This window comes from Piliocolobus tephrosceles, chromosome 1, assembly GCF_002776525.5.
Source record: "Piliocolobus tephrosceles isolate RC106 chromosome 1, ASM277652v3, whole genome shotgun sequence".
Classification (NCBI taxonomy): domain Eukaryota; kingdom Metazoa; phylum Chordata; class Mammalia; order Primates; family Cercopithecidae; genus Piliocolobus; species Piliocolobus tephrosceles.
The window spans coordinates 89,997,705-90,013,453 of NC_045434.1; the positions used below are offsets into that span (position 1 = coordinate 89,997,705).

The 15,749-nt window shown below is 42.5% G+C and overlaps 1 protein-coding gene across 1 annotated transcript in view; it reads right to left on the reverse strand.

Annotated features, from left to right (window-relative positions):
• Nucleotides 1–12,611: 12,611 nt before the first annotated feature.
• Nucleotides 12,612–15,749, reverse strand: part of FLG2 (filaggrin family member 2) — a 44,768-nt gene continuing 41,630 nt past the window's right edge. The window contains 1 exon segment of the mRNA XM_026447776.1: nucleotides 12,612–15,749. This exon segment is cut by the window's right edge and continues 11 nt beyond it. Within this exon segment, the coding sequence (XP_026303561.1) occupies nucleotides 12,612–15,749 (3,138 nt within the window).

Below are 15,749 nucleotides of genomic sequence, written 5' to 3' on the forward strand. Positions count from 1 at the left end.
CAGCATGGTACTGGTACCAAAACAGATCTATAGACCAATAGAACAGAACAGAGGCCTCAGAAGTAACACCACACACCTGCAACCATCTGATCTTCGACAAACCTGACAAAAACAAGTAATGGCAAAAGGACTCCCTATTTAGTAAGTGGTGTTGGGAAAATTGGCTAGCCATATGCAGAAAACTGAAACTGGACCCCTTCCTTACACTGTATACAAAAATTAGCTCAAGAAGGATTAAATACTTAAATGTTAGACCTAAAACCATAAAAACCCTAGAAGAAAACTTAGGCAATACTATTCAGGACATAGGCATGGGCAAAGACTTCATGACAAAAACACCAAAAGCAATTGCAACAAAAGCCAAAATTGACAAATAGGATCTAATTAAACTAAGGCACTTCTTCACGGCAAAAGAAACTATCAGAGTGAACAGGCAATTTACAGAATCAGAAAAAAATTTTGCAACCTACCCATCGGACAAAGGTCTAATATCCAGAATCTACAAGAAACTTAAAGAAATTTACAAGAAAAAAATGAACAACCTCATCAAAAAGTGGGCAAAGGATATGAACAGACACTTCTCAAAAGAAGACATTTATGCAGCCAACAGACACATGAAAAAATGCTCATCATCACTCGCCATCAGAGAAATGCAAATCAAAACCACAATGAGATACCATCTCATGCCAGTTAGAATGGCGATCATTGAAAAGTCAGGAAACAACAGATGCTGGAGAGGATGTGGAGAAATGGGAACACTTTTACACTGTTGATGGTAGTGTAAAGTAATTCAACCATTGTGGAAGACAGTGTGGCGATTCCTCAAGGATCTAGAACTAGAAATATTTTTTATTATACTTTAAGTTTTAGGGTACATGTGCAGAATGTGGGGGTTTCTTACATAGGTATACATGTGCCATGGTGTTTTGCTGCACCCATCAACCTGTCATCTATGTTTTAAGCCCTGCATGCATTAGGTATTTCTCCTAATGCTATCCCTCCCTGTCCCTCCATCCCCCAACAGGCCCAAATGTCATTTGATCCAGCAATCCCGTTACTGGGTATACACCCAAAAGATTATAAATCATTCTACTATAAAGACACATGCACACGTATGTTTATTGCAGTACTATTTACAATAGCAAAGACTTGGGACCCCCCCAAATGCCCATCAATGATAGACTGGATAAAGAAAATGTGACACATATATACCATAGAATACTATGCAGCCATAAAAAAGAATGAGTTGGGGGGGGCGGAGCAAGATGGCCGAATAGGAGCAGCCTCAGTCTCCAACTCCCAGCGCGAGCGACACAGAAGACCGGCGATTTCTGCATTTTCAACTGAGGTACTGGGGTCATCTCACTCGGGAGTGCCGGACAATCGGTGCTGGTCAGCTGCTGCAGCCCGACCAGCGAGAGCTGAAGCAGGGCGAGGCATCGCCTCACCTGGGAAGCGCGAGGGGGAAGGGAGTCCCTTTTCCTAGCCAGGGGAACTGAGACACACAACACCTGGAAAATCGGGTAACTCCCACCCCAATACTGCGCTGTAACACCGGCACACCAGAGATTGTATCCCACACCTGGCCGGGAGGGTCCCACGCCCACGGAGCCTCTCTCCTTGCTAACACAGCAGTCTGCGGCAATCTAACCGCAAGGCAGCAGCGAGGCTGGGGGAGGGGCGCCCGCCATCGCTGAGGCTTAAGTAGGTAACTAAAGCCGCTGGGAAGCTGGAACTGGGTGGAGCTCACAGCAGCTCAAGGAAACCTGCCTGTCTCTGTAGACTGCGCCTCTGGGGACAGGGCTCAGCTAAAGGAGTAGAAGCCTGTGAAACGCGAACGACTCTGTCTGACAGCTTTGAAGAGAGCAGGGGATCTCCCAACACGGAGGTTGAGATCTGAGAAGGGGCAGTCTGCCTGCTCAAGTGGGTCACTGACCCCTGAGTAGCCTAACTGGGAGACATCCCCCACTAGGGGCAGTCTGACACCCCACACCTCACAGGGTGGAGTACACCCCTGAGAGGAAGCTTCCAAAGCAAGAATCAGACAGGTGCACTCGCTGTTCAGCAATATTCTATCTTCTGCAACCTCTGCTGCTGATACCCAGGCAAACAGGGTCTGGAGTGGACCTCAAGCAATCTCCAACAGACCTATAGCTGAGGGTCCTGACAGTCAGAAGGAAACCTATCAAACAGGAAGGACACCTAAATCAAAACCCCATCAGTACGTCACCATCATCAAAGACCAGTGACAGATAAAACCACAAAGATGGGGAAAAAGCAGGGCAGAAAAGCTGGAAATTCAAAAAATAAGAGCGCATCTCCTCCTGCAAAGGAGCACAGCCCATCGCCAGCAACGGATCAAAGCTGGTCAGAGAATGATATTGATGAGATGAGAGAAGAAGGCTTTAGTCCATCAAACCTCTCAGAGCTAAAGGAGGAATTACGTACCCAGCGCAAAGAAACTAAAAATCTTGAAAAAAAAGTGGAAGAATTGACAGCTAGACTAATTAATGCAGAGAAGGTCATAAACGAAATGACAGAGATGAAAACCATGTCACGAGAAATACGTGACAAATGCACAAGCTTCAGTAACCGACTCGATCAACTGGAAGAAAGAGTATCAGCGATTGAGGATCAAATGAATGAAATGAAGCGAGAAGAGAAGCCAAAAGAAAAAAGAAGAAAAAGAAATGAACAAAGCCTGCAAGAAGTATGGGATTATGTAAAAAGACCAAATCTACGTCTGATTGGTGTGCCTGAAAGTGAGAGGGAAAATGGCACCAAATTGGAAAACACTCTACAGGATATCATCCAGGAGAACTTCCCCAACCTAGCAGGGCAGGCCAACATTCAAATTCAGGAAATACAGAGAACGCCACAAAGATACTCCTCCAGAAGAGCAACTCCAAGACACATAATTGCCAGATTCACCAAAGTTGAAATGAAGGAAAAAATCTTAAGGGCAGCCAGAGAGAAAGGTCGGGTTACCCACAAAGGGAAGCCCATCAGACTGACAGCAGATCTCTCGGCAGAAACTCTACAAGCCAGAAGAGAGTGGGGGCCAATATTCAACGTTCTTAAAGAAAAGAATTTTCAACCCAGAATTTCATATCCAGCCAAACTAAGTTTCATAAGTGAAGGAGAAATAAAATTCTTTACAGATAAGCAAATGCTTAGAGATTTTGTCACCACCAGGCCTGCCTTACAAGAGACCCTGAAGGAAGCCCTAAACATGGAAAGGAACAACCGGTACCAGCCACTGCAAAAACATGCCAAAATGTAAAGACCATCGAGCCTAGGAAGAAACTGCATCAACTAATGAGCAAAATAACCAGTTAATATCATAATGGCAGGATCAAGATCACACATAACAATATTAACCTTAAATGTAAATGGACTAAATGCTCCAATTAAAAGACACAGACTGGCAAACTGGATAAAGAGTCAAGACCCATCAGTCTGCTGTCTTCAGGAGACCCATCTCACATGCAGAGACATACATAGGCTCAAAATAAAAGGATGGAGGAAGATCTACCAAGCAAATGGAGAACAAAAAAAAGCAGGGGTTGCAATCCTAGTCTCTGATAAAACAGACTTTAAACCATCAAAGATCAAAAGAGACAAAGAAGGCCATTACATAATGGTAAAGGGATCAATCCAACAGGAAGAGCTAACTATCCTAAATATATATGCACCTAATACAGGAGCACCCAGATTCATAAAGCAAGTCCTTAGAGACTTACAAAGAGACTTAGACTCCCATACAATAATAATGGGAGACTTCAACACTCCACTGTCAACATTAGACAGATCAACGAGACAGAAAGTTAACAAGGATATCCAGGAATTGAACTCATCTCTGCACCAAGCGGACCTAATAGACATCTATAGAACTCTCCACCCCAAGTCAACAGAATATACATTCTTCTCAGCACCACATCACACTTATTCCAAAATTGACCACATAATTGGAAGTAAAGCACTCCTCAGCAAATGTAAAAGAACAGAAATTATAACAAACTGTCTCTCAGACCACAGTGCAATCAAACTAGAACTCAGGACTAAGAAATTCAATCAAAACTGCTCAACTACATGGAAACTGAACAACCTGCTCCTGAATGACTACTGGGTACATAACGAAATGAAAGCAGAAATAAAGATGTTCTTTGAATCCAATGAGAACAAAGATACAACATACCAGAATCTCTGGGACACATTTAAAGCAGTATGTAGAGGGAAATTTATAGCACTAAGTGCCCACAAGAGAAAGCAGGAAAGATCTAAAATTGACACTCTAACATCACAATTAAAAGAACTAGAGAGGCAAGAGCAAACACATTCAAAAGCTAGCAGAAGGCAAGAAATAACTAAGATCAGAGCAGAACTGAAGGAGATAGAGACACAAAAAACCCTCCAAAAAATCAATGAATCCAGGAGTTGGTTTTTTGAAAAGATCAACAAAATTGACAGACCGCTAGCAAGATTAATAAAGAAGAAAAGAGAGAGGAATCAAATAGACGCAATAAAAAATGATAAAGGGGATATCACCACCGACCCCACAGAAATACAAACTACCATCAGAGAATACTATAAACACCTCTACGCAAATCAACTAGAAAATCTAGAAGAAATGGATAATTTCCTGGACGCGTACACTCTTCCAAGACTAAACCAGGAAGAAGTTGAATCCCTGAATAGACCAATAGCAGCCTCTGAAATTGAGGCAACAATTAATAGCCTGCCCACCAAAAAAAGCCCAGGACCAGATGGATTCACAGCTGAATTCTACCAGAGGTACAAGGAGGAGCTGGTACCATTCCTTCTGAAACTATTCCAATCAATAGAAAAAGAGGGAATCCTCCCTAACTCATTTTATGAGGCCAGCATCATCCTGATACCAAAGCCTGGCAGAGACACAACAAAAAAAGAGAATTTTAGACCAATCTCCCTGATGAACATCGATGCAAAAATCCTCAATAAAATCCTGGCAAACCGGATTCAGCAGCACATCAAAAAGCTTATCCACCATGATCAAGTGGGCTTCATCCCTGGGATGCAAGGCTGGTTCAACATTCGCAAATCAATCAACGTAATCCAGCATATCAACAGAACCAAAGACAAGAACCACATGATTATCTCAATAGATGCAGAAAAGGCTTTTGACAAAATTCAACAGCCCTTCATGCTAAAAACGCTCAACAAATTCGGTATTGATGGAACGTACCTCAAAATAATAAGAGCTATTTATGACAAACCCACAGCTAATATCATACTGAATGGGCAAAAACTGGAAAAGTTCCCTTTGAAAACTGGCACAAGACAGGGATGCCCTCTCTCACCACTCCTATTCAACATAGTGTTGGAAGTTCTGGCTAGGGCAATCAGGCAAGAGAAAGAAATCAAGGGTATTCAGTTAGGAAAAGAGGAAGTCAAATTGTCCCTGTTTGCAGATGACATGATTGTGTATTTAGAAAACCCCATCGTCTCAGCCCAAAATCTTCTTAAGCTGATAAGCAACTTCAGCAAAGTCTCAGGATACAAAATTAATGTGCAAAAATCACAAGCATTCTTATACACCAGTAACAGACAAGCAGAGAGCCAAATCAGGAATGAACTTCCATTCACAATTGCTTCAAAGAGAATCAAATACCTAGGAATCCAACTTACAAGGGATGTAAAGGACCTCTTCAAGGAGAACTACAAACCACTGCTCAGTGAAATCAAAGAGGACACAAACAAATGGAAGAACATACCATGCTCATGGATAGGCAGAATCAATATTGTGAAAATGGCCATACTGCCCAAGGTAATTTATAGATTCAATGCCATCCCCATCAAGCTACCAATGAGTTTCTTCACCGAATTGGAAAAAACTGCTTTAAAGTTCATATGGAACCAAAAAAGAGCCCGTATTGCCAAGACAATCCTAAGTCAAAAGGACAAAGCCGGAGGCGTCATGCTACCTGACTTCAAACTATACTACAAGGCTACAGTAACCAAAACAGCATGGTACTGGTACCAAAACAGAGATATAGACCAATGGAACAGAACGGAGCCTTCAGAAATAATGCCACACATCTACAACCATCTGATATTTGACAAACCTGAGAAAAACAAGAAATGGGGAAAGGATTCCCTATTTAATAAATGGTGCTGGGAAAATTGGCTAGCCATAAGTAGAAAGCTGAAACTGGATCCTTTCCTTACTCCTTATACGAAGATTAATTCAAGATGGATTAGAGACTTAAATGTTAGACCTAATACCATAAAAACCCTAGAAGAAAATCTAGGTAGTACCATTCAGGACATAGGCACGGGCAAGGACTTCATGTCTAAAACACCAAAAGCAACGGCAGCAAAAGCCAAAATTGACAAATGGGATCTCATTAAACTAAAGAGCTTCTGCACAGCAAAAGAAACTACCATCAGAGTGAACAGGCAACCTACAGAATGGGAGAAAATTTTTGCAATCTACTCATCTGACAAAGGGCTCATTTCCAGAATCTACAAAGAACTCAAACAAATATACAAGAAAAAAACAAACAACCCCATCCAAAAGTGGGGAAAGGATATGAACAGACATTTCTCAAAAGAATACATTCATACAGCCAACAGACACATGAAAAAATGCTCATCATCACTGGCCATCAGAGAAATGCAAATCAAAACCACAATGAGATACCATCTCACACCAGTTAGAATGGCAATCATTAAAAAATCAGGAAACAATAGGTGTTGGAGAGGATGTGGAGAAATAGGAACACTTTTACACTGTTGGTGGGATTGTAAACTAGTTCAACCATTATGGAAAACAGTATGGCGATTCCTCAAGGACCTAGAACTAGATGTACCATATGACCCAGCCATCCCACTACTGGGTATATACCCAAAGGATTATAAATTATGCTACTACAAAGACACATGCACACGTATGTTTATTGCGGCACTATTCACAATAGCAAAGACTTGGAATCAACCCAAATGTCCATCAGTGACAGACTGGATTAAGAAAATGTGGCACATATACACCATGGAATACTATGCAGCCATAAAAAAGGATGAGTTTGCGTCCTTTGTAGAGACATGGATGCAGCTGGAAACCATCATTCTTAGCAAATTATCACAAGAAGAGAAAACCAAACACCGCATGTTCTCACTCATAGGTGGGAACTGAACAATGAGCTCACTTGGACTCGGGAAGGGGAACATCACACACTGGGGCCTATCATGGGGAGGGGGGAGGGGGGAGGGATTGCATTGGGGAGTTATACCTGATATAAATGATGAATTGATGGGTGCTGACGAGTTGATGGGTGCAGCACACCAACATGGCACATGTATACATATGTAACCTGCACGTTATGCACATGTACCCTAGAACTTAAAGTATAAAAAAAAAAAAAAAAAAAAAAAGAATGAGTTTATGTCCTTTGTAGGGACATGGATGGAGTTGGAAACCGTCATTCTCAGCAAACTAACACAGGAACAGAAAACCAAACACCACATTTTCTCACTCATAAGTGGGAGTTGAACAATGAGAACACATGAACACAGGGAAGGGAACATCACACATTGGGACCTGTCAGGGAGTTGGGGGAGGGGGACAAGGAGAGATAGCATTAGGAGAAATACCTAATGCATACGGGGCTTAAAACATAGATGACAGGTTGACGGGCGCAGCAAACCACCATGGCACATTTATACCTATGTAACAAACCCCCACGTTCTGCACATGTACCTCGGAACTTAAAGTATAATAAAAAAGTAATTTTATTTATAATAGTTACAAATAAGGCCAGGCATGGTGGCTCATGCCTGTAATCCCAGCACTTTGGGAGGCTGAGTTGGGCAGATCACCTGAGGTCAGGAGTTCGAGACTAGCCTGGCCAAAATGGCGAAATGCCATCTACTAAAAATACAAAAATTAGCTGAGTGTAGTGGCATGTGCCTGTATTCCCAGCTACTCTGGAGGCTGAGGTAAGAGAACTACTTGAACTCAGGAGGTGGAGGTTGCAGTGAGCTGAGATTGCACCACAGCACTCCAGCCTTAGCAACAGAGACTTTGTCACACACACACACAGAGACAAACACACACACACACAAAGTTGCAAATAAAATAAAATACCTAGAAATAAACTTAATCAAAGAAGTGAAAGATCCCTACAGTGAAACTATAAAACATTAATGCAAGAATGGAAGAGGACACAAATGGAAATATACTTTATGTTTATAGATTGGAAGAATAAATATTGTTAAAATGTCCATACCACCCAAAGCAATCTACAAATTCAGTGTAATCTCTATCAAAATACCAATGACATTCTTCATGGAAATAGGAAAAATAATTCTAAAATTTATGTGGAACCACATGAGACCCAGAATAGACAAAGTTATCCTGAACAGAAAGAACAAAACTGGAAGAGTCATGTTACCTGACTCAGTATGGTACTGGCATAAAAGCAACAACATAGATCAATAGAACAGAAGAGAGAATTCAGAAATAAAGTTATATATCCACAGTGAACTCACTTTTAACAAAGGTGCCAAGAACATACACTGGGGAAAGGAGAGTGTCTTCAATAAATGGTGCTAAGAAAATTGGATACCCATATGGAGAAGAATAAAATTAGACCCTCATCTGTCACCATATGCAAAAATAAAAAATGTATTAAATACTTAAATCTAAGACCTACAATTATGAAACTACTAAAAGAACACATTGGGGAAACCATCTAGGACATTTTGAAAGATTTCCGGGCAAAGATTTCTCAAGTAACACCCTAAGCACAAGCAACCAAAGCAAAAGTGGACAAATGGGATCCACATCAAGTTAAAAAGCTTCTGCACCACAAAGGAAACAATCAACAAAGTGGAGAGACAAACCACAGAATGGGAGAAAATATTTGCAAACTGTCCATCTGATAACGGATTAATAACTAGACTATGTAAGTAGCTTAGACAATTCAATAGGAAAAAAAATCTAATAATCCAACTAAAATATGGGCAAAAGATCTGAACAGGCATTTCTCAAAAGAAGACATACAAATGACAAACAGGTATATGAAAAGGTGCTTACCATCATTGATCATCAGATGCAAATCAAATGCAAATCAAAAATACAACAAGATATCATCTGAGTTAAAATAGCTTTTATCCAAAAGCAGGAAATAACAAAAGGCAAGGATATAGAGAAAAGGGAACAGTAGTATGCTGTTGGTAGGTGTGTAAGGGCAAGAGATCTGAACAGGCATTTGTCAAAAGAAGACATACAAATAGCAAACAAGTATATGAAAAGGTGCTTACTATCATTGTTCATCTTAGAAATGCAAATAAAAAATATAATGAGATGTCTTCTCACTGAGTCAAAATAGCTTTTATCCAAAAGCAGGAAATAACAAACAAAAGGCAAGGATGTAGAGAAAAGGGAACAGTAGTACACTCTTGGTAGGAATGTAAATTACAGCTACTGTGGAGAACAGCATGAAAGTTTTTCAAAAACCTAAAAATAGAGCTACTACATGATCCAGCAATCCCACTGCTAGGTACATACCCAAAAGAAAGTATGTCAGTATATTGAAGAGATATCTGCACTCCAATGTTTATTGCAGCAGTATTCACAGTAGCCAAATTTGGAAGCAACCTAAGTGTCCATTAAGAGATGAATGGATAAAGAAAATGTACCTACACACATGGAGTTATAGAAAAGAATGAGATCGTGTCATTTGCAGCAACATGGATGGAACTGGAGGACATCATATTAAGTAAAGTAAGTCAAGCAGAGAAAGATAATCTTCACGTGTTCTCATTCATTTGTGAGATCTAAAAATTAAAACAATTGAACTCATGGAGATAGAAAGTAGAATGATGGTTGCCAAAGGCTTGGAAGGGTAATGGAAGGTAGAGGGTAAGTGGAGATGGTTAATGGGCACAAAAATATAGTTAAATACAGTGAATAAGATTTAGTATTTGATAGCACAACAGGGCAACTGCAGTCAACAGTAATTTTATTGTACATTTAAAAATAAGTAAAATTGTATAATTGGATTGCATGTAACACAAATGATCAATGCTTGAGGTGATGGATACCTGACTATTTTGATACGATTATCATACATTGTATGCCTGTATCAAAATATCTCATGTATCCCATAAATATATGTATACCTACTATGTTCCCACAGAATTTTTAAAAAATATTTTCCCAAAGAAAAACTTAGAAACATGTAGTTATCTTGCAGGAAAATTGTTGATTTATATGTGAGAGAATTGGTCGACCAAGTTAAGGAAAAAGGTAAAAAAACAAATTTTATAAAGGAAGGAGAGAGGACAGAGAAAACTTGATGTTTCAAGTGAATCTTGTTGGCATCTTTTTGGGTAAACTGATTTTCTCTCAAAGAACAAAAAGGAGTGTCTGGTAATTTTATCCTTGAGTGGGCAGGGATACAAAAGAAAAGTTTCAGTTGTTTATGGGTTCTTCAGGAAACTTGAGAATTTAGCTGTCTAAATGTCTAGCTAAAACTATTTTAAGGTCTGTGTGTCCTTCTATCAGTACCTCTCCCATAGTTAGACTAGGTCTGCACTGTTTTCTCATTATATATATTTTTCTTAGCCTGTTAGTTATGCCTGGCTCCTTTAGACAGGAGCTACAGGAGGTAGCCACATAAGCTGGTTGTGAGACTGGGGGCAAGGTGGCAAAGTGTATCAGACAAATGGACAAAGGCATTCTCTCTGTGTATGTCTGTGGAAGTTCAATGAGGCCTGAAGGTATAGTATCTTATGGAGTTTGCAGCTTTGTAGGGGCATTTGGGGAAGCACTTCAAGCAGGAAAGCATGACACTGGTGGGAAGGAAATACCACCTTCAAGTGGCTTGTGGAGAACAAATATAGACATATTGTTTGAGGCTAACTAGAAAAATGAGTTTGTTTGTTGCTTTTCATTCAATCCCTGCACCTATTGAGTATTATTGTAACTTTGACAATTTTACTTTATCTTGGTTTACTGAAGTGTAAGTTCAATAAAGGTAGCTTTTTGGAAGTGCTTTTATAAAACCACTAAATGCAGACTTGGAGACTTGAGATCTAAGTGCTACTTTGGTGTGGATTATTTGCGTAATAGACTCATCTGCAAAATGTGACCACTGGCCTACATACCACTTCTAGTGTCATATTATGGGAATGAAAATTCGGGTATGATTCTTACAGAAGCATATTCCTTCTAATGGTAGAACTTCATTCATATTTTTACTATTCTTTTTTCAGCCTTTTCATCTACTTGCTTAAATTATAAAGATACAAATATTTTCCTTCCAGGCCAGGAGGGCACTTCTTTTTAATTCTTTTTCCTTTGTCAGGATATATCAGCACAACTTCTCTGCTCCAACTAGTCTCCATTGCAAAGCATCTTCTAGTGTCTTTGGAAGAAGGATCTATGGTCAGTAATTCCTGTTTCCTGATCTTCCTTTGACATGGCTTAATCACCACCTAAGTTGATAATTCCGTATTAATAATAGTGATTCTCATGGTTGAACAAAGTGTGTTTTTTGTTTTCCTGAATGTGATTGTGGGACAGTGATTATGTTGGAGAAAAATATAGGCCTTGGTTAAATTTTGTCTTTCATTATTTATTACTTGTTATTTTGAATGTACTCTATCTGCTCTATGTTCATATAGCTTTCCAGTGATATAGAAGACATCTAATTCTGGCCATGGGGAAGTATGTAATTTGGGTTTATGACAAATAAGCATACAAGAGACAAACAGTATTATATGATCAATAGTTTATTTTTAATTTAGATGCAGTTTATAAAATACTAATTATATCCAAGATGATTTTTTTTTGAATACAGAATAATAGAATTCCAATAGAAGGATAATAGAGAAAGATGTGCTAGCCCTGATGTTGATACAGCCACTTTGGTATACAGAATTGTTTTATATTTTTGGCTCCTTCGATATTTCTGGAAAAGATTAATTTAGAAATTCAGAAAGTATCTAAAATTTAAACTTTCAAAACATAAAACATTACTTGAACCCCAATCTCCTAAAATACTCCTAGTTTTCTTTTCCTTCTTCTTTTTTGAGATGGAGTCTCGCTCTGAAGCCCAGGCTGGAGTGCAGTGGTGCGATCTCTGCTCACTGCAAGCTCTGCCTCCCGAGTTCACACCATTCTTCTGCCTCAGCCCCCCGAGTAGCTGGGTCTACAGGCACCTGCCACCATGCCTGGCTAATTTTTTGTATTTTTAGTAGAGACGGGGTTTCACCGTGTTAGCCGGGATGGTCTTGATCGCCTGACCTCGTGATCTGCCCGCCTCGGCCTCCCAAAGTGCTGGGATTACAGGTGTGAGCCTCCGCACCCGGCCAAATACTCCTAGTTTTGTAAAGATAGCTCTCCATGATATTGATTTCTTCTATTTAATATTTCTGAAATATAGAGTTTAAAGATCACTACACAATAAAAATAAACCACCACCAAACTAATGAAATACTGTAGCATATTTTAAGCAGATTGACAGGAAAAGATAACTTCCCTGAAAGTATTATGAAGTTTCTTGATTGAAAGTGATCTTGCTTCATTCTTCTATTCGTGGATTAATTCCTTTGCCATTAATTTCTTACTCATAGTAATAGTATCTCTGTGACTGACAAAATCCCAGTTGTTTTGATATATCACTAGAATGGCCATATAAACCTGGTTGCCTATTAATATATGTTGCATAATACCTTGGATGATCTTCGCCAAATGCACTTGCTTTTCAGATATCAGATCTTTCCTTGAAAACCACAGGATTGGAATTGTAACTAACACTTCCATGCTGAGAGGGTCTAAACCTGGATTCACCATAATCATAATCTGCACTACCATAGCTGCCATGTCTCCAAACTAAACCTGATTGACCTCTTTCCCTTTCAGTGCCCTCAGAGTGATAATTATAAGAACTAGAACTGTGAGGACTGCCACGTGACTGTATTCCCGAACGATATTCAGAATCTTGTGAAAGACTACCAAAGTGACCATGTTCTTTACTGGTACTAGTGTCTGAATGTACAGAGGAAGATTGAACATGATTGGCTGTATCGTGATAATAGGATCTGGGGTGTCTGGATACATCTCTTGACTGCTCCCGAACAGATCCATGATGGTTTCTGGAAGCAGACTCAGACTGCCTCTCAGAGTCTTCTGAGTGTCCCTCACTGGCACTGTCCTGGCTAACACTGGATCCCCAGCCCGTGCTTGTCCTGAACCCCCCTGATTGTCCCTGGCCAGACTGTGAGTGTCTAGAGCTGTCGGCCTGATTGGAAGCCTCCTGGTGACCCGACCCTGAGTGCCTGTATCCGTCTACTGATTGTTCCTCATGACGTGTTTGTCTGCTTCCACTTCTTGATCCTGACTGCCCACGGGAGGCATCAGACCTTCCTTGGGATGTGGTATGGCTGTGATGGGACCCTGAGTGTCCAGAGCTGTCTACCGATTGCTCGTGGTGGGATCCCTGCCTTCCTCCTCTGCTAGACCCTGTGTGTCCATGAATGGTATCCTGAGCGTCATGGGACACCGAGTGCCTGGAGCTGTCTCGTGCCTGCTCATTGCGGGACACTTGTCTTCCACCAGTGCTAGGCCCGGTCCATCCAGGAGTGGACTCAGACTGTTCATGAGTGCTTACCTGGTAGAAGAAAGACCCTGAACGTCCAGACCTTTCCCCTGACCAGTCACCTGCAGACTCTTGGTGGCTGTGTGGATGGAGCCCAGCCTGTCCGTGGCCTGACACTGACTGTGTGTCTGAGTCTTCTGAATGTCCCTCACTATCACTGACCTGACTACCTCTTGGTCCCTCATGTCCATGGTCATTGACCGCAGACGAAGCTTGTCCACGCCCAGTTCCTGAGTGTCTGGAGCTGTCTGCTGACTGCTGGTGGCGGAATCCGTGTCTTTCTCCTGGACTTGATCTTGCCTGTTCATGGGATGATGCAGCCTGTCCACGAGAGGAAGTCTCTGCGTGACGAGTCCCTGATTGTCTGGAGCTGTCTGCAGAGTGCCCGTGACCGGCTCTGTCTTCGTGATGGGACCCGGGATGTCTGGATCCATCTGTTGACTGCTCCCGAACAGATTCATGGTGGTTTCTGAAAGCAAACTCAGACTGCCTCTCAGAGTCTTCTGAGTATCCCTCACTGTCACTGTCCTGACTAACACTGGATCCCCTGTGCGTGCTTGTCCTGAACCCCCCTGATTGTCCCTGACCGGACTGTGAGTGTCTAGAGCTGTCGGCAAGATTGGAAGCCCCGTGGTGATGTGACCCTGCGTGCCTGTATCCATCTCCTGATTGTTCCTCGTGACGTGTTTGTCTGCTTGCACTTCTTGACCCTGACTGCCCATGGGAGGCATCAGACCTTCCCTGGGATATGGTGTGTCTATGATGAGACTCTGAGTGTCCAGAGATGTCTACCGATTGTTCATGGTGGGATCCCTGTCTTCCTCCTCTGCTTGATCCCGGGTGTCTATGAATGGTGTCCTGACCCTCATGGGACGCTGAGTGCCTGGAGCTGTCTCGTGCCTGCCCATTGCGGGACCCTTGTCTTCCACCAGTGCTGTGCCCAGTCCGTCCATGGGTGGACTCAGACTGTTCATGAGTGCTCACCTGGTAGCGGAAAGACCCTGAACGTCCAGACCTTTCCCCTGACCGGCCACGTGCAGACTCTTGGTGGCTGTGCGGATGGGGCCCAGCCTGTCCGTGGCCTGACACTGACTGTGTGTCTGAGTCTTCTGAATGTCCCTCACTATCACTGACCTGACTACCGCTTGGTCTCTGGTGACCACGGTCACTGACTGCAGATGAAGGTTGTCCACGCCCAGTTCCTGAGTGTCTGGAGCTGTCTGCTGACTGCTGGTGGCGGGATCCGTGTCTTTCTCCTGAACTTGATCTCGTCTGTTCACAGGATGATGCAGCCTGCCCATGAGAGGAAGTCTCTGTGTGTTGAGTGCCTGATTGTCTGGAGCTGTCTGCAGACTGCCCGTGACTGGTTCTGTCTTCGTGATGCGACCCGGGGTATCTGGAGCCATCTCTTGACTGCTCCTGTACAGATCCATGATGATTTCTGGAAGCCGACCCAGACCGCCTCTCAGAGTCTTCTGAGTGTCCCTCACTGTCACTGTCCTGGCTAACATTCGATCCCTGGTGCGTGCTTGTCCTGGACCCTGCTGATTGTCCCTGGCCAGACTGTGAGTTGCTAGAGCTGTCAGCCCGAGTGGAAGCCTGGTGGTGAGGAGACCCTGCATGCCTGTACCTGTCTCCTGATTGTTCCTCATGACGTGTTTGTCTGCTTTCACTTCTTGATCCTGACTGCCCACGGGAGGCATCAGACCTTCCCTGGGATGTGGTGTGCCTATGATGAGACTCTGAGTGTCCAGAGCTGTCTACCGATTGCTCATGGTGGGATCCCTGCCTTCCTCCTCTGCTTGATCCCAGGTGTCCATGAATGGTGACGTGACCCTCATGGGACGCTGAGTGCCTGGAGCTGTCTTGTGCCTGCTCATGGCGGGATCCTTGTCTTCCTCCACTTCTGAGCGCAGTCCGTCCATGGGTGGACTCAGACTGTTCATGAGTGCTCACCTGGTAGCAGAAAGACCCTGAACGTCCAGACCTTTCCCCTGACCGGCCACGTGCAGACTCTTGGTGGCTCTGCGGATGGGTCACAGCCTGTCCATGGCCTGACACTGACTGTGTGTCTGAGTCTTCTGAATGTCCCTCACTATCACT